This window comes from Pongo abelii, chromosome 8 (genome assembly GCF_028885655.2).
Source record: "Pongo abelii isolate AG06213 chromosome 8, NHGRI_mPonAbe1-v2.0_pri, whole genome shotgun sequence".
Taxonomy (NCBI): Eukaryota; Metazoa; Chordata; class Mammalia; order Primates; family Hominidae; genus Pongo; species Pongo abelii.
Genome location: NC_071993.2, coordinates 69,631,304 through 69,654,730, shown reverse-complemented (window position 1 = coordinate 69,654,730; position 23,427 = coordinate 69,631,304). Strand labels below are relative to the sequence as shown.

General features: G+C 35.3%; 1 protein-coding gene across 11 annotated transcripts in view; it reads left to right on the top strand.

Annotated features, from left to right (window-relative positions):
* ADK (adenosine kinase) overlaps positions 1–23,427 on the top strand; it is a 564,491-nt gene that overhangs the window by 229,085 nt on the left and 311,979 nt on the right. For all 11 annotated transcript variants that reach the window (XM_024253829.3, XM_024253826.3, XM_054522434.2 and 8 more), the window contains 2 exons: positions 17,106–17,278; positions 21,429–21,537. In XM_024253829.3, the coding sequence (XP_024109597.1) occupies positions 17,106–17,278; positions 21,429–21,537 (282 nt within the window). The remainder of the gene's footprint in view (positions 1–17,105; positions 17,279–21,428; positions 21,538–23,427) is intronic.

Sequence of the window (23,427 nt, the reverse complement as noted above, 5' to 3'; positions counted from 1 at the left end):
GATTTTAGCTGAGTGCCTTTAATCCCAGCTACTTGGGAGGCTGAGGCAGGAGGATACCTTGAGGCCAGGAGATAGAGACCAGCCTGGGCAACATAGCGAGACCTGGTCTCTGAAAAATTGAAGAATTAGTTGGGTGTGATGGCTTGCACATGTAGTCCTAGCTACACAGGAGGCTGAGGCAGGGAGGATCACTTGAGCCCAGGAGTTCAAGGTTACAGTGTGCTATGATTGTACCACTGCACTCCAGTCTGAGTGACAGAGTGAGACTCCATCTCTAAAAAAAATAAATAATTGGTTCCTTCTTTGCCCGCCTCCCACTCATTGTCTTTCTCAAACATTTTTTTCTTCATAGCATTTCTTACAATTATGCATTTTATTTCTGTGTAATGTTTTTGTTTGCTATGCTTTGCATTTTATTTTGTGTGGAATCTCCATGAAAATAAGGAGCAGCCTGACTTGTTCAAGTTTGTGGTCAAGTAACAGGATGGTACCTGGCCCTTAGAACTATCTTTATAAATATCATTAGATTGGATTGACTGACTCGATTAATGAACAAATGAACAAACAAAATAAATCATTATATGCTGAAGTAGCAGTCCTGGACATTGTATCTAATTTAGATTTTAATTTAACCTTGTTATTTTGATACTCGCTTTCCTTAATCAGTCATTGCATGTTCGTTATTGTAAGGTGGTTGTTTCTTTATCACGAAAAGAATAGTTCTTCTCCGGGCGCGGTGGCTCACACCTGTAATCCCAGCACTTTGGGGAGGCTGAGACGGGCGGATCACAAGTTCAGGAGATTGAGACCATCCTGGTTAACATGGTAAAACCCCGTCTCTACTAAAAATGCAAAAAATTAGCTGGGCGTGGTGGCACACACCTGTAGTCCCAGCTACTCGGGAGGCTGAGGCAGTGAGGCAGGACAATCGCTTGAACCCGGGAGGCAGAGGTTGCAGTAAGTCGAGATCGTGCCACTGCACTCCAGCCTGGGCGACAGAGTGAGACTCTGTCTCAAAAAAAAAAAAACAAAAAAAAACAAAAAAAACATTTTTTCATTTAGCTATTAGCTTCTAGTCAAACTCTTAAATTTCAGAAAATAATTATACTCATATAGTCATACTACCTGTCAGGGAAATGTGTCAAAGGAAATATGAAACAATAGCTTTAAAGTTGTCCTGCACCCTCACCCTGTTTTTCTTTTGAAGGTATTATACTAAAGGAAGAAAGGGAAAAAGAGAAATCTATGGTGTGAGTTCAAGTTTACTACTGTAAGTGTTTAAGAAAGGGCTCTGTTACCATGACAACAAATGCATGAATTTCAAGTGGAAAATTTTCAGTGTATGGGACTGATAAAATTGTAACATTCTGATCTTCTCTGGTATAAAATCGTTCTTTGTCAAGTTAAAAAAAATCTGTTAATATATGTTAAAATTAAATTTTTAAATGTTTTATGATATTGTTTTCAAATTATTATAACTTAAAATCATAGCCAAAAGAGTGTACTTTCATAGATCTGTCAAGCAGAAAGTTAAGTATTTGATTTGACATTAAAAATTACTTTTCTAATCTGTATTAGATTTTTGCTAAATGGTAAATAAAATGGTAAATAGTTTCATGTATTGGGAGTTCTTGACAATAGAAAATGACCTGCCACTTTATAGATTCCTTTGCCTTAAATGCTTACTAACTCAGGTAGAGGAAAGCTGTTAAGCTTTAAGTACTTTATCATATTTGCAGGCTTTTATAGTGGAAGAGAACAGCAGTCAGCAATGATGATGGAAAACTATGGCAGGTAGACTTAAAACACCATAAAGCACAGACGATTGTGTGTAATGCCTTGAATTGAATCCTTTTTGAATGAAATGATCAGCCATATGTGCCACCCTTATGGACCCTGTAAGAAGAGTAGAAGAAATGTGCCCTAATGCTAACTGTGCATGAAATTGCAGTGTTAGGAGATATTGACCAGATGTTTCAATCTCAACAAATGGCTTGTTATGTGACTGAGTGAAAATATCTTTGCTGCTTTGATCACATACACCTTGAAGGAAGGGGTAATTTAATAGAGGCTGTCATAGTTCATCATTGTCAATAAACTTTGACTTGACCTTTGCCTTACGTTTTTGATGTTGCTGCTGATAAGTGTTGATGGGCAGATGTTTACTGCCTTGAGGGATTTTGCTTTTTATAAAGTGTATACTAGAAAAAGTAAAGGAGAAGGATTTTCTCAATTCTTTTCTTATTCTTTGGTTATTAGTTGGCATGCTTCTCTGTGGATTTTGTAGAATTTCTGGGCAGATGCATTTGAGTGACATTCTTATGTCTAAAGATCACTGTGGTGTTTCTCTAAAGATTTCTTCCTTTCCTCACCTTCCTTTTTCTTTTTCTTTTCTTGAGACATGGTCTCACTCTGTCACTCAGGCTGGAGTGCAAGTGATGTAATCTTGGCTCACGGCAGCCTCTACCTCCCAGGCTCAGGCGATCCTCTCACCTCAGCCTCCTGAGTAGCTGGAACTACAGGTGCACACCACCACGCCTGGCTAATTTTTGTATTTTTTCTGGAGATGGGGTTTTACCACATTGCCCGGGCTGGTCTCGAACTTCTGAGCTCAAGCCATCTGCCGGCCTCAGCCTCCCAAAATGCTGGGATTGCAGGTGTGAGCCACTGCACCTGGCCCTTTCTTACCGTTTTTTTAAAAATTTATTTTATTGTATTTGTATTTATTTATTTTGAGACAGGGTCTCACTCCAGTTGACCAGGTTGGAGTGCAGTGGCACGATCTCGGCTCACTGCAACCTCGACCTCCCGGGCTCGGGTGATTCTCCCACCTCAGCCTCCCAAGTAGCTGGGATCATAGGCCTGCACCACCATGCCCAGCTAATTTTTTGTATTTTTAGTAAAGACAGGGTTTTGCCATGATGCCCAGGTTGGTCACAAACTCTGGGCCTCAATCAATACACCTGCCTTGGCCTCTTAAAGCGCTAGGATTACAGGCTTGAGCCACTGTGCCCAGATGAAGGGCTATTTTTTTTTTATTACTATACTTTAAGTTTTAGGGTACATGTGCACAATGTGCAGGTTAGTTACATATGTATACATGTGCCATGCTAGTGTGCTACACCCATTAACTCGCAATTTAGCATTAGGTATATCTCCTAATGCTATCCCTCCCCCCTCCCCCTACCCCACAACATTCCCTAGAGTGTGATGTTCCCCTTCCTGTGTCCATGTGTTCTCATTGTTCAATTCCCATCTATGAGTGAGAACATGTGGTGTTTGGTTTTTTGTCCTTGCAATAGTTTACTGAGAATGATGATTTCCAATTTCATCCATGTCCCTACAAAGGACATGAACTCATCATTTTTTATGGCTGCATAGTATTCCATGGTGTATATGTGCCACATTTTCTTAATCCAGTCTATCATTGTTGGACATTTGGGTTGGTTCCAAGTCTTTGCTATCGTGAATAGTGCCGCAATAAACATACGTGTGCATGTGTCTTTATAGCAGCATGATTTATAGTCCTTTGGGTATATACCCAGTAATGGGATGGCTGGGTCAAATGGTATTTCTAGTTCTAGATCCCTGAGGAATCGCCACACTGACTTCCACAATGGTTGAACTAGTTTACAGTGCTACCAACAGTGTAAAAGTGTTCCTATTTCTCCACATCCTCTCCAGCACCTGTTGTTTCCTGACTTTTTAATGATTGCCATTCTAACTGGTGTGAGATGGTATCTCATTGTGATTTTGATTTGCATTTCTCTGATGGCCAGTGATGATGAGCATTTTTTCATGTGTCTTTTGGCTGCATAAATGTCTTCTTTTGAGAAGTGTCTGTTCATATCCTTTGCCCACTTTTTGATGGGGCTGTTGGTCTTTTTCTTGTAAATTTGTTTGAGTTCATTGTAGATTCTGGATATTAGCCCTTTGTCAGATGAGTAGATTGCGAAAATTTTCTCCCATTCTGTAGGTTGCCTGTTCACTCTGATGGTAGTTTCTTTTGCTGTGCAAAAGCTCTTTAGTTTAATTAGATCCCATTTGTCAATTTTGGCTTTTGTTGCCATTGCTTTTGGTGTTTTAGACATGAAGTCCTTGCCCATGCCTATGTCCTGAATGGTAATGCTTAGGTTTTCTTCTAGGGTTTTTATGGTTTTAGGTCTAACATTTAAGTCTTTAATCCATCTTGAATTAATTTTTGTATAAGGTGTAAGGAAGGGATCCAGTTTCAGCTTTCTCCATATGGCTAGCCAGTTTTCCTAGCACCATTTATTAAATAGGGAATCCTTTCCCCATTTCTTGTTTTTCTCAGGTTTGTCAAAGATCAGATAGTTGTAGATATGCGGCGTTGTTTCTGAGGGCTCTGTTCTGTTCCATTGATCTATATCTCTGTTTTGGTACCAGTACCATGCTGTTTTGGTTACTGTAGCCTTGTAGTATAGTTTGAAGTCAGGTAGTGTGATGCCTCCAGCTTTGTTCTTTTGGCTTAGGATTGACTTGGCGATGCGGGCTCTTTTTTGGTTCCATATGAACTTTAAAGTAGTTTTTTCCAATTCTGTGAAGAAAGTCATTGGTAGCTTGATGGGGGTGGCATTGAATGTATAAATTACCTTGGGCAGTATGGCCATTTTCACGATATTGATTCTTCCTACCCATGAGCATGGAATGTTCTTCCATTTGTTTGTATCCTCTTTTATTTCACTGAGCAGTGGTTTATAGTTCTCCTTGAAGAGGTCCTTCACTTCCCATGTAAGTTGGATTCCTAAGTATTTTATTCTCTTTGAAGCAATTGTGAATGAGAGTTCACTCATGATTTGGCTCTCTGTTTGTGTGTTATTGGTGTATAAGAATGCTTGTGATTTTTGTACATTGATTTTGTATCCTGAGCCTTTGCTGAAGTTGCTTATCAGCTTAAGGAGATTTTGGGCTGAGACAATGGGGTTTTCTAGATATACAATCATGTCGTCTGCAAACAGGGACAATTTGAGTTCCTCTTTTCCTAATTGAATACCCTTTATTTCCTTCTCCTGCCTGATTGCCCTGGCCAGAACTTCCAACACTATGTTGAATAGGAGTGGTGAGAGAGGGCATCCCTGTCTTGTGCCAGTTTTCAAAGGGAATGCTTCCAGTTTTTGCCCATTCAATATGATATTGGCTGTGGGTTTGTCATAGATAGCTCTTATTATTTTGAGATACGTCCCATCAATACCTAATTTCTTGAGAGTTTTCTTACCATTTTGTCTTGGTTTTAATTTACCACAATAAACTTCCTTGGTGATTTTTCTTTCTTATTTTATGTACAGCCTATTCTTTTGTTCTGATGAAAGTCACATTGAATTAAAACTTGACACTTATTGTAACACCATACCAGGTGCTGTGTTATTTTTTTATCCCTAGTTTTGGAGACCTTTGGAGATAAATCCATGCTATTTTGTAATCCATTTTTGTTAATCTTAAGAAATTGAGTGAAAGTTCCAGTAATATAATTTTTTTAAAATTATAAGATACAGTATTTTAAAATTTTGGTAAATAGCGTTGGATTAAATGAGTTTCTTGTTTAATTTGATGCAGTTCTATAACCTTTTTGCTCTTTTTCTTGAAAAGAAAAAGGCTTCCTCACTGGCTATATCTGGGTTCTGCCTACACTCTTCCCTCACCTCCCCTTGGTGTAGGTGGCCTAGACCGTGTTAGTCACCTAATGAAATCTGTGAATCCTCTCTTGAAAAACACGGCAAAGTTTCCTTACAATTTCAGGATGTTCATTGGATTTTTACCCCCTCCTCTCACACATACCCTGCAATGATAGGGGCCCCTGGACTTCAAGCAGACTAACAAAGCTTAGAAAATAAGATTCATACTCCTTCTTAGTATTCTAGATATCTAACAATTTGACTTAGAAGTAACAATAACAATAGTATTAGTAATACTGCTACAATAATTACAACAGTAATAATAATAATAATAATTAAAATTTACTCTCTGCCAACCTTATGCCAGATTCTATGCTGAACCTTTAACCTGTATTACTGGTTATATTGTTAATGATACCTCTAGATAGAGTATATGCAGCATACTTTTATTCTGTACTTTAGGAAATACTGTATCTTTAGAATACAGATTTGAGTAAGAGATTATAAGCATTTTGATCCTAAGACTTTTTGGAATACTGAACTTTTAGTTTTCTGATTCCAATAGTCAGTCTGTCTGTCTCTGTCTGTGTGTGTGTGTGTGTGTGTGTCTCTCTCTCTCTCTCTGTCTTTCTCGGCCTCTCTGCCATTCATCATCTTCTGAAAATTAGCTATCCCACCTAAGCCTCATATATCCCCTAATTCCTATTTGTAGTTGTGAGGGAGGAAAAATATTTTCCTTCTAAGTTCTCTGCTGTAAGACTCTTGTAACAAAAGACAGATTAACAAAAGTTAATTAAGTACACTAATTTATATTCTAAGTTTTATGTAACATGGAGGGAAATGAAGACTTGAAGAAACAGTTAAACCTGGTGTTTTTACATTAGGTTATATGAAGAGTGGAAGGGAAAGGCAATAGGACAAAAAGGGGTATGAACTAAGAGTAGTAAACTAAGGGGACCTTAGCAAGACCTGTTTGTTTAGATTCATTTCATGTCCTTCCATCTTCTGAGATAAGGATGTTCTTTTTTTTCTGCATATAGTAAACATCCTCTCACATGGATGGTCTTATGATTTGCTTCAGAGGACATCAGAAAGTCCTTCCTGAACCTGCTGTTCTCAAATTCTTTCAGCTTAAAATTTTCAGTGTGTCAAGTGCCATATTTTGGGGGTAGTGTGTCCTGATCTCCGTCATAGTTAAGTGTCAGCTTGGACACAGTTTCTCATATTTATCTTAGGAAATCTTCTTTGGCCACTCTGCAAAGACTAAGTTAGGTGCTACTTGCATGTTCTGCAACAACTCCTATTATATGTATATCATCTCTTATAATAAATAGTAACATATCTTGTATGTAAGCTTTATGTACCCTTAAATTGTAAGTTTTAAGAAGATACAATCCTAGCTTTCCTGTTCACTTATTTGACAATTATTTAATTGCATGGAATGTAGCAGGCACTCTTCTAGATTTGGAAACACACCCTACAACTCTTTTAAAGAAGCCAAGAAAACAGTCTTGAACAGCAAATTACCATTAAGTGGAATTAATTCTGTGATAGGAATGATACAGTTTGTTGCGGCAACATAAAATGCAGGCATATAGGCTGGGCATGGTTGCTCACACCTGTAATCCCAGCACTTTGGGAGGCCGAGGCGGACGGATCACTTGAGGTCAGGAGTTCAAGACCAGACTGGCCAACATGGTGGAACCCCATCTCTATTAAAAATGCAAATATTAGCTGGGCATGGTGGCGTGCGCCTGTAATCCCAGCTACTCAGGAGGCTGGGATAGGAGAATTGCTTGAACCTGGAAGGCAGAGGTTTGCGGTGAGTCGAGATTGCACCACTGCTCTCCAGCCTGGGTGACAGAGCAAGACTCCGTCTCAAAAAAATAAAAAATAAATAACAATGGGCATATAGAACAGAGTTTAGGACAACATTGTCTCAGTAAGTGAAACCTTAAACCTAAGTAGGAAGCTAGAAAGAACAAACAGAAACAGAATGAAGTATTCAGTGTACTGGAACATTGCATTCAAGAGTGTTAATGCTTAGGATGAACTTGGAGAGGAAGTTAATGGTTCCATCATAAAGTTGTTTATGTTGAACTTTGCTTAAGATACTTGGGTAACAATTGAAGGACATTTTAGGAAGAGCACTCAAAATGCAGTGGATTGGAGAAAAACAGAACTAAAGGCAGGGAGATGATCTAAGAAGCTTTTGCAAATGGTTGCATGGTTGGGAGGATGGAGTGACAGAGAGAATGGGAAATGACATCCAATGGGTAGAGGTTTCTTTTTGAGATAATGAAAATGTGATGGTTGCACAGCTATGTGAATAAACAGGAAACAACTGAATTGTACATTTTAAAGTGGCAAATTGTATGGTTATATGAATATATCTCAATAAATTTTTTAAAAGAGACTTTTATAGTAGTCTAATTGAGAGTAGATGGTGGCCTGTACTAAAGTGGTGTTAATAGAGGCAGAAGTAAAAATGTGTCAATTTAATAGGCAAAATAGGGTTGAGTAGCTATTTGGATATTCAGATCAGTCATTTGAAAACAAGTATAAGCTAAAATGAGGGGGTCTCAGCATATAGATGATAATTGAAACCATGAGAGTGGATTAGATCATATCCAGAGAGAGTATATAGGGTAAGAATTGTAGGTAACCTGGGAATCCAGGCCTGAGAAATGCTAAGGAATGGGGAGAAGGAAAGAAGCCTACAAAAGAGTTAGAGAAGACTTCTTTATCCATTATTAATTACAATAATGTCCAACAAATAATAGGCGATCAACAAATATTGGTGGAATGAATTGAATAAATATACACTAAAAATTCTGCATTTTATCATAATCTCAGGGCACTGTTGTCATCGTCATCTGTACTCTGTAATAGGCACTGCCTTGAACACTTTGCTTACATTATCCTATTCAATCCTCACAATAATTCCACAAGAAACATAATCTCTGAAATAGTAGCTTGTTTACCATGACATGACTGGATGAACTTGTATATCTGAGTCTAAAGTTTATTTTTTCTACTAGGCCTAATATTCCCCAAATCTGTTCTGAGAATGTTAACAGATATTTACTAACAAAAATAACAATAGAACTATTTCGGGGAAAGAATAGGATTATTAGAAATTGATTTTTATTAATAGGATGTTGCTGGCAGGGGCAATGGAGCAGTTTTTTAAGGAAAGAAGCATAACATACTACTTATTCAGTTAGAATGGATTCTTAATATTTATGAAAATCCTGTGTTTTACCCTGTCTCACTTAGTGGTATTGTAATCATCTGAGAATCTGTGATGTAAGTTATGTGATATATGCTATTTTCCTAATCAATCTATTTCAGTTTTGATTTCCTCATCATCCTTTGCAGTCTGCTTGTTGCTGTTTCTCAGTTTTGACGTTTAATTTCTTTTAGTTGTGCTTTACAGTTTTTCTGAGATGCCTCATTGAGTTTTCTGTATAAAATTTCATGTCTTTGGCTTATCTTGCAACTCTTTTAGTACCTAGGTGTCATTCTTCATCATTCTATTATGAATTGAATTAAAGCATATGGCATTATTTCAGAAGAGACTGCCTCTTGGGCATCATTGTCAGTTATATTGTCCTAAATATTGCATTTAGGTAATAAAAAGGAAATCTGCCTTGAAGGTAAAGTTAATATTAACAGAAATCTTTCCATATGTTGTTAAAGACTCTTGTTATGAAGTTTAATATGTCATTTATTTAGGCCTTATTTAAATTCAGTTGTAAATTTTTTGCTTCTGGTTCCTTACCTTCATGAACCATCATCTCTTATCATCATACTCTTTGCTTGAAAACCTTCATGTGTTGCTTTCTACTCTCAGGATGTTGCCTAAATTTCTTGAAGTGGTATTTAATGATCTGGCCTACATCTACCTTTCCCATTAGTCTCTTCCCTCCCACATAGTTGCTCTGTCAGTATACTCCTAATAGTCTTTTATTTCTGTTTTTCATTCTTTTTGTTAATATTATATTCTTGTTTCCCAATCTGTGCACTAAGTCCCCCTGGGGTGCTGTAGCAAACCCACAGAGAGTCTTCAGGGTATTTCAGAATTTCAAGGTAAACACAGTGACGTCTATCAGACACAGCATGAACTACTAGCTCCAGATTTTTTAGTTTTTTGTTTTTGAGATGGAGACTTGCCGTGTCACCCAGGCTGGAGTGCAGTGGCGGAATCTTGGCTCACTGTAACCTCCGCCTCCTGAGTTCAAGCGATTCTCCTGCCTCAGCCTCCCGAGTAGCTGGGATTACAGGCATGTGCCACCACGCCTGGGTAATTATTGTATTTTTAGTAGAGATGGTGTTTCACCATGTTGGTCAGGCTGGTCTTGAACTCCTGACCTCGTGATCTGCCTGCCTTGGCCTTCCAAAGTGCTGGGATTACAGGTGTGAGCCACTGCGCCTGGCCTGGTATTTCAGTTTTAACATTAGATTACTACATTCCTTTTGGTGGCATTATACTGTGCAAAACTGGATCCTTGATGGTTTCTGTGATAAAAAGCAAATCAGTGTGAAACAAATGAGGGTGATGGTTACCAGTCTGATTCCAAGATTTGAGAATTTTGCAGTGCCTAACAGGTAGAAAATCGTTAGGAAATAAACACTTTTGGCTGAAACGAATTATTTAATAAATGGAATTTCTTTCATCCTAGGGGTACCATGATAAAATTTCTAACATAGGAAAGGAGGCATGTGCTATATGCTGTATGACTCTTTTTTCTTTCTAGTTTGTAACCATTTTGGAAGATCATACCCATCCTTCAAAGACCAGTTGTACTGCTACCTGTCTTTGGAGGCCTTTCCTGATCCCCTCCACTGCAATTAATCTCTTTCATGGGTATTTTCCAGTAATATGCTGCTTTTTTTACTGTTGCTGTTTAAGTTAAACTAATTGAAGTATTTATTTGAAGTTACCAATAGTGGCTGTGGTTTTCCTATTCCTCCAGTTAGGTATAATTACATAAAGTATAACAAGAGCCCTTTCCTTCTTTGTATAAAAGTGATACAAATATAATAATAGAAACCCTATACTGTACTAAACTGCAGGGGTTGTTAGTCAATTTCTTTTTATTTCTTTTTTTTCTTTTTTTTTTTTTTTTTTTGAGAGGAGTTTCACTCTTATTGCCCAGGCTGGAATGCAATGGCGCAATTTTGGCCCACTGCAACCTCCGCCTCCCGGGTTCAAGCGATTCTCCTTACCTCAGCCTCCTGAGTAGCTGGGATTATAGGCATGCGCCACCATGCCTGGTTAATTTTTTGTATTTTTAGAGATGGAGTTTTTCCATGTTGGTCTGGCTGGTCTTGAACTCCCGACCTCAGGTGATCTGCCTGCCTTGGCCTCCCAAAGTGTCGGGATTACAGGCGTGAGCCACTGTACCCGGCCTTGTTTGTCAATTTCTAATTCTTACAACATCCTTAAAAGATCATAAGTTATGTTATCCACATTTTATATTTGAAGAAATTGACGTTTATTTAGCAGTGTTAGTTTTTCTGACACCCACGTACCTCCTAACCTTTAGCTATTCTAGTTCCTTTTCCTTTAATATTGTTTATAGAATCAACTTTTTGATATCCTCAAAAATCCATTGAGAGTTTGGTTGGGATTGCATTGAACTAATGAATCAATTTGGGGAGAATTAATGTCTTAAGAATACTGAGTTTTGAAATCCATGTACATAATATAGCTCTTCATTTATATAAGTTGTTTTTTTCCCTCAGCAATCTTTTGTAGTGTTCTATGTATATGTCTTGCACATATTTGGTTAAATGTGTTCCTACATGTTTCAATTTTGGTGGTATTGTAAATATTGTTTTCTTAATTTTAATTTTCAACTCTTCTTTGAAAATTTATAGAAATACATTAGATTTTTATATATTGATCTTAAAGTCTGAGACCTTGATTGACTTACTTTTAATTCTAGAGCATTTATGTGGATTCCTTATGATTTTACATATATTCCTTAAACGTGCACAGATTGGTATCCAGCCATAGCCTCAAGGGTTGCTCTGTAGATTTCAACTCATTCTTCTCTGAAAATCTTTTTCACAATTTCTAGTCTCCTGGCTCTCCTTGAACACTTATCTCTGTCTCCTCATTTTAGTGAGAATGCCAGGCTCTGTTTGCCTTCTTTCTCCCTCTCCATGGTGTGGAACTTGCCTCCTGGCAGAGTACCTGCATGATGTCAGGGCACACCTTGTTTCTTTGCTATCAGAGATCACAGTCCTACCATGCCTGTTATTCAATGTCTGAAAATTCTGTAGGTGTTTCCTTTTGGTTTTCTGGTTTACAGCACAACAGTAATTCTAGACCCTGCTACTCACTCATGGCCAGAGCAGAAGTTAAAGTTTTTAAGGTGTACTGTACATATATGAACCAAGGGAAGGTGGGGAGTTTATTTTAGCTAAAAGAAGGAGCATAATCAAAGGTTATAAACAAGGTTGAATCTCCATCCTGGAGAAACAAAATCTAGTAGTTGTGACTTTGTATTAGGAACATCATCATTTTTATCTTTTTATTCCCTGGCAGACATGCATTAAATGTTTGTTGATTGAGTATCAAAATGATAGGAAATAGATTAGTTAGATGTTGGTGAAACATTGTGTTTTAGATGCTTACAGATGTACTAAAATTTTAACAGAAATCTTTGCAAATTACTTGTTAAATTTCCCTAAATTGATTTTTAAAAATCTATTTAATTCTCAATTATAACATCTTTACTGAGATTATTAAGTGCTTTGAAGCAGTTAACATGGCTTTTTTTTTTAATGGCTGTAAAAAAACTGAATTTTTAGGCTTGTTAAACTCTGGTTTTAGAATGACTTTTGAGTGGAAATCACTGATCAAAAGCAAAGTTCTCACATTTTGTCAATATCTGAATATCAGAAATAGAATGTCAGGCAGTTTCCCATGTTGAAATATTTGATAGTAAAAGGATACCAAAGCTGCTGAATATTTCTACTATTTATCAATTTTTGCCTTGCAGGTTCAAATAATATTTATTTGTAATGGAAATATTTCAATTCATTTAAATCCTGATTATGGAGTAGTTAGTAAATCAGATTTAAGCCTGACAGTGAGTTGATATAGCTCTTATTTCAGACTGTAGTTTGAACGTGTAGACTGTCTGATTATAACTAGGCTAAATTATATAATAATGACTTTATTTTCACTGAACAAAGTTTGCTATTATTTTGATGACAAATTAGTTAATTAACCATAGTAAAAGTTGCTATTGGCTCTGGGTTTTATTTATTTTGCTATATATAGTAGACATGGTTGATCATTTAATCATGCCTTATAGATAAATAAAAGTAAGTTATAGAATAACACAGAAATTTTCTGCTAAATTTATACTTTTACTAAATTTAATAACATAGAAATTCTCTGTTAAATTTATACTTTCACTAATTGTAGAATAAAGTATTTTAAGTTAGGCATTTATACTGAGACATTTTATGATATTAACTGCTTCATGTTATTTACTCCTTTTGATAAATGGAGTGATAATATCCAAAATGGAATAAATTAAGTTTAAATTATTGTTATTCTTTTTATTTTATTTTATTTTATTTTATTTATACTTTAAGTTTTAGGGTACATGTGCACAATGTGCAGGTTAGTTACATATGTATGCATGTGCCATGCTGGTGTGCTGCACCCATTAACTCATCATTTAGCATTAGGTTATTCTTTAAAGGAATGATTTAGCTACAGTATGTTTGTCCCAACTTTTAATTTTGAACATTTTCTAACTTACAGAATAGTAAAATGAACTTTTCTATACCCTTCACATTGATCCACCAATTGTTAATATTTCAACACATTTGTGTTCTCTCTTTAAATAAATATATGTGTGTATATTTTCCTCAGAACCATTCTGAAGTATTTATTCCTTATTCAAGAAATTAAGCATTGATACTGTTTTCTGATGTGTGATCAAGATTCCAGATGTAGCAATTATTCTGATAGTGTCCTTGATAGCTGTTTAATTTTATTCTCAGTCCAGGATCCAATAAGAATCACACATTACATGTATTAGTACTATTTCTTTAATATACTTTCCTCCCACCTTTTTGGTTAGGGCATTTTCTTCTTTTAAGAGTCCAGCCCAGTTGTTTGTAATATGTGCCACCTTGTGGACTTATTCTCATGATTTTAGGCAATAATAGTACGTAAGTGACACTGTGTATTTCCCACATCATAAGGTTTATGGTTTTATTGATAATGCTAATTGATAATGGTTAAGATAGCATCCCTCAGATTTCTTGCTTAGAACCTTCTTCCCTTTTCCCATTCCATGTTTGTGTTTTCCTTATCCTGTTCAGCAAACGTAGTTCCCAACAGCATCAACTTTATATTCATTTGCTCTATCCTACAATACACACAAAATAGTTTCACCAATAACATAACCAACAATAAACCTACTAAATAAAGTTTGATTTTTGTTCCTTATAATTATTCCATCAAGACTGTATTGTCATAAGAGCATACTGAAAAATTATTTGCATTATTTTTTCTATGTGCTTATGTTACAATTTGATACCTTCTTTGATTTTTCATTCTTGTTATATTCAATTTCATAATTTGTTTTTCTTCTAATGGAATTTGGAATTCAAATTAAATTTTATTATTTGAAAATGCAAAATTTTAACATGTTTCAGAAGTCAAATTTGTATGGAATGCTATATTCAGAGAACTCTTCTATTCCTATTCCTCTACTCCTTTCCCACTCACTCATAGAAAAGCATTTTTCATTTCTAGTTTATTCTTTCTGTGTTTCTTTTTATAAAATTAGCAAACACAAAATTATATATACGTTCTAATATATGTATATAGTATAGTATCTATACTAAAAGAATATATATGGCTGAGTGAGGTGGCTTGCACCTGTAGTCCCAACTACTCAGAAGACTGAGCTGGGAGGATCTGTTGAATTCAGGAGTTCGAGGCAAGAATATCTATATATACATACACACACACACACATACATTCTCTTTTATGTAATAAAAACCATAACATTAACTCTACCATCTTAACCATTTTTAAATGTACCAATTAGTATACGAGTGTTGTTACATAGTCGACCTCTAGAACTTTTTCATCTTGCAACACTGAAACTGTACCCATTAAACTCTAATTCTCCGACTTCCCTCCCTCAAGTCCTTGGCAAACAACTTTCTACTTATGTTTCTATGATTCTGACTACTTCAGATACTTCCTATGAATGGAATCATACAGTATGTGTCTTTTTTGTGACAGACCTTATTTAACTTAGCAAGTTCTTGATGTTCGTCTATGTTGTAGCATGTGACAAGATTTCCTTCTTTTGTTTCTTTATCCTTTAATTGTTGATAGACGTCTGGGTTGCTTGTACTTCTTGGCTATTATGAATATTGCTGCAGTGAACATGGACATGCAAATATATCTTTGAGATCCTGCTTTGAATTCTTTTGACTGTATACCCAGAAGTGAGGTTGCTTGATTATATGTTAATTTAATTTTTAATATTTCTTTTAGGAACCTCCATACCGTTTTAGTAGTGGTTGCACCATATTACATTTCCACCAACACTGCACAAGGGTTCATTCACTTCTTCACATTTTGCCAGCATTTTTTGTTTTCTGTGTTTTCAGTAGTGACCATCCTGATCAGTGTGAAGTGATATCTCATTGTGGTTTTGATTTCCCTGATGATTACTGATGTTGAACATCTTTTCTTGTGCTTATTGGCCATTTATATATCATTTTTGGAGAAATGTCTATTCAAGTCCTTTGCCCATTTTAAGATCATGTTGTTTGTATTTTTATTGTTCATGTAGAATTTCGTTATATATTCTGGATATTAACCTTTCATTGGATATATTGTTTGGAGATAAGTTGCTTTTTCACTCTGTTGATTGCCTCCTTTGCCATGCAGAAGTTAAGCTTGATATAATCACATTTATCTATTTTTGCTTTTGTTGCCTGTGCTTTTGTTCCGTATTTATGAAATCATTGCTAAATCCAATGTCCTGAAGCTGTCCCCCATATTTGAAAATAATATATATTATTAAGTTTTATTCTTTTTTAAACAAAGCTTTTGTACCTTTGAGACTTGATTTTTTTTTTGAAGTTAACAAAATATCCTAGAAATTACTTTATATAGAAGGAGTGTTCCATAGAGCTTTTCCTTTTTTTGTGTTGTTTTGCTGGGATTTTTGAATGGCTGTGTGGTATTCCATTGTGTGGATATATCATAATTTAATCGACTGATCTTCTACAGGTGGACTTCTAGTTTATTTCCAACATTTTGCCATTACAAATAACATCTTGATACTTATATATGTGTTGTTTTATATTGTGAATGAGTCTCTAGAAGTGGGATTGCTAGTCATTAAGCTGTTACTATGTCTCATTCCTACAGTTTTGTCTTTGTTACTTTTTTCCTCTCCTCATCCTTTTACCTCTCAAATATGCGTGTATTTCTTTTCTATTCCAAATATTTGAGAACAGATTTTTATCAAAATCTATTTTGATATCTTTTGACTTTGTATGTAGATTATTTGTAGGTTATTTTGCTACCTCTAAGTCTTTGAAACTAAACAGGTGTTAGCTATAGAATCACTATAGAATATTAGAACCCTCAGGGATTTGAGCTAATTATGAAAGGTAAAAAGTTCAAATCTGTGAAACATGCATCTTACAAGAAATCCATTGTCATTAAAGCTTATAATAATTACTTCAATGAAAAAATGAGATATTTGTAACTAGAACTATAACACTATTTCTGAATTTTTAAAAGAATTTTTTAGATATGAGCATGTTTTAGCTTAATTTATATATGAATTACTACAATAAGTATGACAATCATAGTAACAGCCACAGCTAATATATGTTGTTTACTATGTGCTGGGTACCATGCTCAGCAATGCATGTACATTAATTTACATCATTTCAATTAGTCCTCGATGACCTTATGAGATGTATTTGTAATTATATCTCCACTTTAAACATGAGTGAAATGAGAAATGTTAAGGGATATGCTCTAACATGCTCTAACTCATGCAACTAGTAAGTGGCAGAAGCAAGATTTGAACCCAGACAGTCTTCAATCAAGATGGATTCTGCTCTTTTTATGACAATGCTAGACTTCTTATATTGGGACCCACTATTATTTTCCTATATCAGGCCAGCATTTGTCTTAAGGTCTGTATGATTTTAGCTGCTGAGTCCTTAACAACTTTATGTACTTTATTTCTCTCCCCAAAGCAGTATAAGATATCACATGGTTGTTATATTAAGTTTTTTTATGGTAAGTGATAGTACAGAATTGAAATCCCATTCATAACAGCCACAGTTTCTCACAAAGCATTCTTGTCAACATCACTATCCATGGCAGAATATTAAACTATGTGTACCATTTTTTTTGCCTATTAAATTATTTATGTTCCTGTTTTACAGTGGATGATTCAACAGCCACACAAAGCAGCAACATTTTTTGGATGCATTGGGACAGATAAATTTGGGGAGATCCTGAAGAGAAAAGCTGCTGAAGCCCATGTGGATGCTCATTACTACGAGCAGAATGAGCAGCCAACAGGAACTTGTGCTGCATGCATCACTGGTGACAACAGGTCAGTGTAATTCCAAGGGAAGCACTATACTAATTGACTATTTTAACACTGGTAAAATCTGAATTCCAATGTGAATTTGGAATTTTGACTTTATAATTCCTTTTAATGTTTGATAAATGCTTATTCCTTATATCAGTTTTCCTGTGTTGTTTTTAAATTTACTTTTGTTAAACATGCAGTTGAATTCATGAGGCATAATGGAATAAAAGTTTGAGGTTATTTAGTTCAGTCTCTATTTTTTATAATTAGAATCAGAAAAGGCAGATAGCTTGCTCAATGCCTTGTAGCTTGCTCAATGCCTTGTAGCTAATTTGTTGCAAAACTTGAATTAGAAAGAATGTTCTTTTCACCATATCCTGAGGTTGGAATATGAGAGAGAGAGAGAGAGAGAGAGAGAGAGAGAGTGTGTGTGTGTGTGTGTGTGTGTGTGTGTGTATTTTATGTATATAAAATACAACATTACATTCAGGCTCATATGACTTAGTCATCTAAATGGTTATCTAAACCATTTCTGGCAAATAGTAATTCATTCATATTAAATAAACTCAGTCGTGGGTAGTATACCACTAACGAAACAACCAAGTATATTTCTATACACCCTTACTTATTCGAAAAGTATTCTTTATATGAACTTGAAATATCTCTCTCAGGCCCCTACATATATTGGTTGGTTGTTCTTTTGTACCCACATGGAGATACTCCTTCAGTGTATTCATGCATTGCTAACGTTATTACCATATCAGCACAGGCTTTTTTCCCCTTTGCAAGGGAAAAACAAAATAACTGCCCTAGCTATTATATTGTTGGAATAATCAAAGATGACCTCTTTTTAAATAGTGATTCACTAGAAATTTTGCATTACTTATAGTTGGAAATATGTAGTCTGTCCTCCTCCATTCCCTATCTCCTTTCTTTTCCCATCTTCTCCTCCTTTCTTTTTTCTCTTTTCATCCTCCTTTATTTTCTTCCCCCTTTCCACCACGACCTTGCTCCATTTCTTCTATTTACCCACTTTATTGCTCACTACTTGACCTTTAGCAGAGGTATATTAAGGAATGGACTATTCTGGAGACTGGAGATCAATAAACACAGTATTTACTAAATAACCAAAATACAATATTCAAAAATTATTAGGGTATGAAAGGCATTATCAGATCTTTCCTTTAATTTTGTTTTTTATATACAGGAGAACTTTATGGTTTTAAGATTACAGTAAACATTGAAATATGGGATTCAAGGATTAAAAAAAACAACTAAAAATGTTGAAATATGTTTGTTTAGACCTTTGCCCTTAGTTTTCCCAAGACCAGCCTTAATCTGTAGGTGCAAAGTTTTCCCATTAGTGAGAAGTAGGTCAAATTTTCTTCTGATATCACTTAGGCTACAGTAAAATTACTAAATTGTTTTAGTATGCTAAATTGCTGTCTTAAAGAACAGTTATGGCTGGGTGCGGTGGCTCATGCCTGTAATCCCAGCACTTTGGGAGGCCAAGGTGGATCACCTGAGGTCAGGAGTTCGAGACCAGCCTGGCCAACATGGTGAAACTCTGTCTCTACTAAAAATACAGAAATTAGCCAGATGTGCACCTGTAATCCCAGCTACTTGGGAGACGAAAGTAGGAGAATTGCTTGAACCTGGGAGGTGGAGGTTGCAGTGAGCTGAGATCGTGCTACTGCACTCCAGCCTGGGCAACAGAGCAAGATTCTGTCTCAAAACCAAAGAGAGAGAGAGAACACTTATGATAATATTAGATCTTCTAGATGTCAAAAACTTAACTTTTATACTAATTTTATGGTTATAGTGATATTGTTGAGATGATATGGGAATCAAAAATTGGGGAGAAATCTTCAGTATCTAAATTCTGGAAGCTAATACATTTGGATCAATTGTTTTGGATACGTCCAGTAACCTTTGCTGCCACTATCAAAAACTCAGAAATTGGCCGGGTGTGGTGGTCACACCTTGTAATCCTAACACTTTAGGAGACTGGAGTAGGCTGATCACTTGAGCTCAGGCTTAAGACCAGCCTGGGCAACGTGGTGAAACTCCATCTCTACAAAAAATACAAAAATTAGCTGGGGATGGTGGCGTGTACCTGTGGTCCCCACTGCTCGGGAGGCTGAGGTGGAAGGATTGCTTGAGCCCAGGAGATTGAGGCTGCAGTGGACTGGGGTCATGCTACCCACTGCACTTCCGTCTCGGCAAAAGAGTGAGCCCCTGTCTCAAAAACAAAAAACAAAACAAAAAATTTCAGAAATCGAAGTGTTTGGGTAATGCAGTATCTTTCTTGATCCAGGTTCTTCCTCTTCAAAGTCAGAATCAAATACATTGGGATAATAAGAATACTCATATTTTTCTGGTCAGGCATGGCAGCTCATGCCTGTAATCCCAGCACTTTGGGAGGCCGAGGCGGGTGGATCATTTGAGGCCAGGAGTTCGAGACCAGCCTGGCCAACATGGTGAAACCCTACCTCTACTAAAAATACAAAAAAATTAGCCGAGCATCATGGCGGGCACTTGTAATCCCAGCTACTTGGGAGACTGAGGCAAGAGAATTGCTTGAACCCAGAGGCGGAGGTTGCAGTGAGCCAAGACGGAGCCATTGCTCTTCTCTAGCCTGGGCAACAAGAACGAAACTCCATCTGAAAAAAAAAAAAAGTATACTTTTATTTTTCTTTTGGAGAAACTGTGTAGTTTCCCATCAAAAAGTAGTTTTATTATCAGAATAGAGTTTAGTATCTGGTACCAGAAATGTTTGCTTTTATTTGGTAGCCATTTTGTCAAAATTTTCCTAAAGTCATAATTACTAAAGTATTTTTATAAATTAGGTCTAAATTTTCTTAAGTTTGTAATATAGTTATTTTGTATATGAATATGTTGATGCATATTACTCTTTCTTTCCTTCATTTACTTGAACATAAACAGATGTATCCTTTAGTAGTAAATTGGTAGATGGATGAGTGGATATACGTTTTGGAAGAGAATTGAGGGTTTTTTTTGAACAGTGTAATCGAACATATTACCAAAGTCTGAAATGATAAGATTTTTTTGTAAGCTATAACTGTTACAATTGAATTAGAAAAAGAAAAATTGGCAAGTAATCTTTTAAATTCTGGAGCAGTATGAGGAAGGAAAGTATTTTTATTTATAATGTAAATAATTATTGTATTTATTTTTAATTAAACAGGCCAAGTGACACTTGTAGCAGGATTTTATTTATTTATTTATTTTTTAGAGATGTGATTTTGCCTTGTTGCCTAGGCTGGAGTGCAGTGGCATGATCATAGCTCATTGCAGCCTCAAACTCCTGGGCTCAAGCAATCCTCCCACGTCAGCTTCCTGAGTCCCTAGGACTATAAGTGTGTACCACTACCCCCAGCTAATTTTTAAAATTATTTTGTAGAGACGGGATCCGGCTGTGTTGCCCAGGCTGACCTCAAACTCCTGGCATCAAGCAATCCTCCCGCCTTGGCCTCTGAAAGAGCTGGGATTTCAGCTTTAAGCTACTGCACCCAACCTGTAGCAAGATTTTAAATGCAGTATCCTGCTTAGATATTCCATTTCTAAAACTGAACTAGTCAGGGGACTTTTCAACTATAGAAAACAATTCTAATTGATTTCTGTCCTTAGAATGTAATGGTTTACAAATTAATTCCTCTTAGTGAATATGGTCTACATGTATAAGTGTCTTTTATTAAATTAATTCCATACTTGGCTTTTAAAGCCTTTGATTAAATAGACAATTATAGTATGTTGATATTTATTTTTATAAAGATATTTTTCTACTATAAAAAATGTTTTTAGTTGCATAGATTTCTTTTTATATAATGAGTTAGCCTTATTTCTTAACTGTATTTTGAACTATTAAGGTGTAAAAAGTAGGTCCTATTTTACTATCAAAAGGCAACTTAAATGCCAGTTTCTTTCTCAAAATACCAGGTGTTGTTTAGAACAAAAATTATCATAGATGCCTCAGAAAGTTCTCAAAACAAAATTAGTATTTATATTTATTTAAAAATCAATAACATTAGTTTTGAAGTATTAATTAAAATGTAAATTTTAAACTTTGCAAAAAATATTGGTAATTATCTATAGAAATATATGCTAAGTTTGACTATAATATTACTTGCTTATTCTTTGGTTGTTTTAGGTCCCTCGTAGCTAATCTTGCTGCTGCCAATTGTTATAAAAAAGAAAAACATCTTGATCTGGAGAAAAACTGGATGCTGGTAGAAAAAGCAAGAGTTTGTTATATAGCAGTAAGTACTTACCTAATTCAAATCTCTGGTACATATTTACATGATGGATTATAGTTGTTGTCTGATATATATTTTAAAATAATTATCTTTTATTTACCCTGCAAATTATTTACCTCTCTCAAAGCATATGTTAGATTCACTATTGTGAATTTAGAACAGAAATCATTATCTTTCTATGGGTAACATAATTTGTATTATTTATTTTCATGTCTACCTATTTTTGGATATATTATGCATAGGTGCTTCCCAACCAAGCGCAGAATTCTATATTAAATCAGTTTCCTAATATATTTTAAAATAATTCTACAAACTTACATCTTACATTTGTAGGCAACTTGCGTTGTGCAGAAAAATATTAGTAGTATAAATATGCACTGCAAATAGTTTGAGCTGAATTGCTTAAAAAACTTAATTGCTACTTATTCCATAGTAATTACCATGACACCTCTTAATTTAATATTTCAGAAACATTAATCGTGACAAATCTCTTAAATCTGGGAATAAGGGCAGGGTGTAATTTGAATTATTAAGTCTTCTGACACAAAAATAATTGGTTAAGAATTTATTTCTAAAATAGGACTGTACTAAAAATTCTGAATTAATCACCCCATGATCACCTTGTTTTTATTTAATATGTGTTAAATGTGGCTTTACACAAATAAGTAGATACCTATGAAAAATTAAAAGCATCTCGTATGCATGTAATATATGGTTTTGGTATAACAGCTGCTGCCATTTCACTACCTGAGCTCTGTGAAATAGCTGGTAAGATGGGTAAAAAATTGATTATCCTACTAGGAGGAACATGTTTATTGAAAATATAATTATTTCTTTCAGTCTAATGTTAATGTCTCCTACAGCATGTTTGTGTGCACTGTTCTAAGCTTTACAACATTGTTATTGATTCCTCTGTATACCAAATCCTACCCCTTTATAACTGTCGAATAAATGCTTACATTGAGAAGATGATATAATGGAAAGTTATGCTATCTTTTCTGCCAGTATGTGAGAAAAAATTTCAAGAAGTAAAAATTTTACCCCTTTATTATTTCCATTTCATTTTATTTCTCAAATTGGTCTCATGTTCATTCCATTTTTCAAATCTTGATACTATATTTCTTGTAGTGTGATTCTTTAGAGGGGATTTATGTACTATTTCAAACCATCTTACACTTGAAAGTCTGATTTTCAAAAAGCACCATGTTTAGAGTTTGGCATAATTTATATATACTTGTTGACTATGAAATGAGACAGTGTATTCTGATGAAAAAGTATATTTAACTTGACAATTACAGTCTTCTATGTTTCAATATATAGTTGTTCAATCCTGAATTGTGAGCCAACTTGCAAACAACTCATAGTTGTAATGATTATACAGTATAACACGTCTAGCCAACTTTGGGTGAATGGAACTTTTATGAAAGTATAGATTCAACTTGCAGACAACTCCTAGTTTTAGCATTTATACACTATATTGTATCTAGCCATATTTGGGTGAATGGAGTTTTATAGTAGTATTAAATATTTATACTTATGTGCAATTTTGTACAACATAAAGTGATCAGCTTTGGTGAAATTAATAAGGCAAATGATGTTATTTTTGAGATTTGGGTGGTGTATTCAGCCAGAAGAAATAACAAAATGGATTTCAGTTGTTATCTGTGATACAAGTGTTAGCTTGTAGCTTCTGTTTCAGCAGTTTCATAAAAAGAATGATCTCTTACATTGCCAGGTAAATCTACACTCTTCTCATGGCTTGGCTTATTCCAAAATAGTTCTGAAAATAGTAGACTCATATTGAATACCTGGGATGCTGTATATTCTTAGTGAACATTCAACAAATATTTACTTGGTGAATAACTAAGAGCATAATTCGTATTCATTGAAATC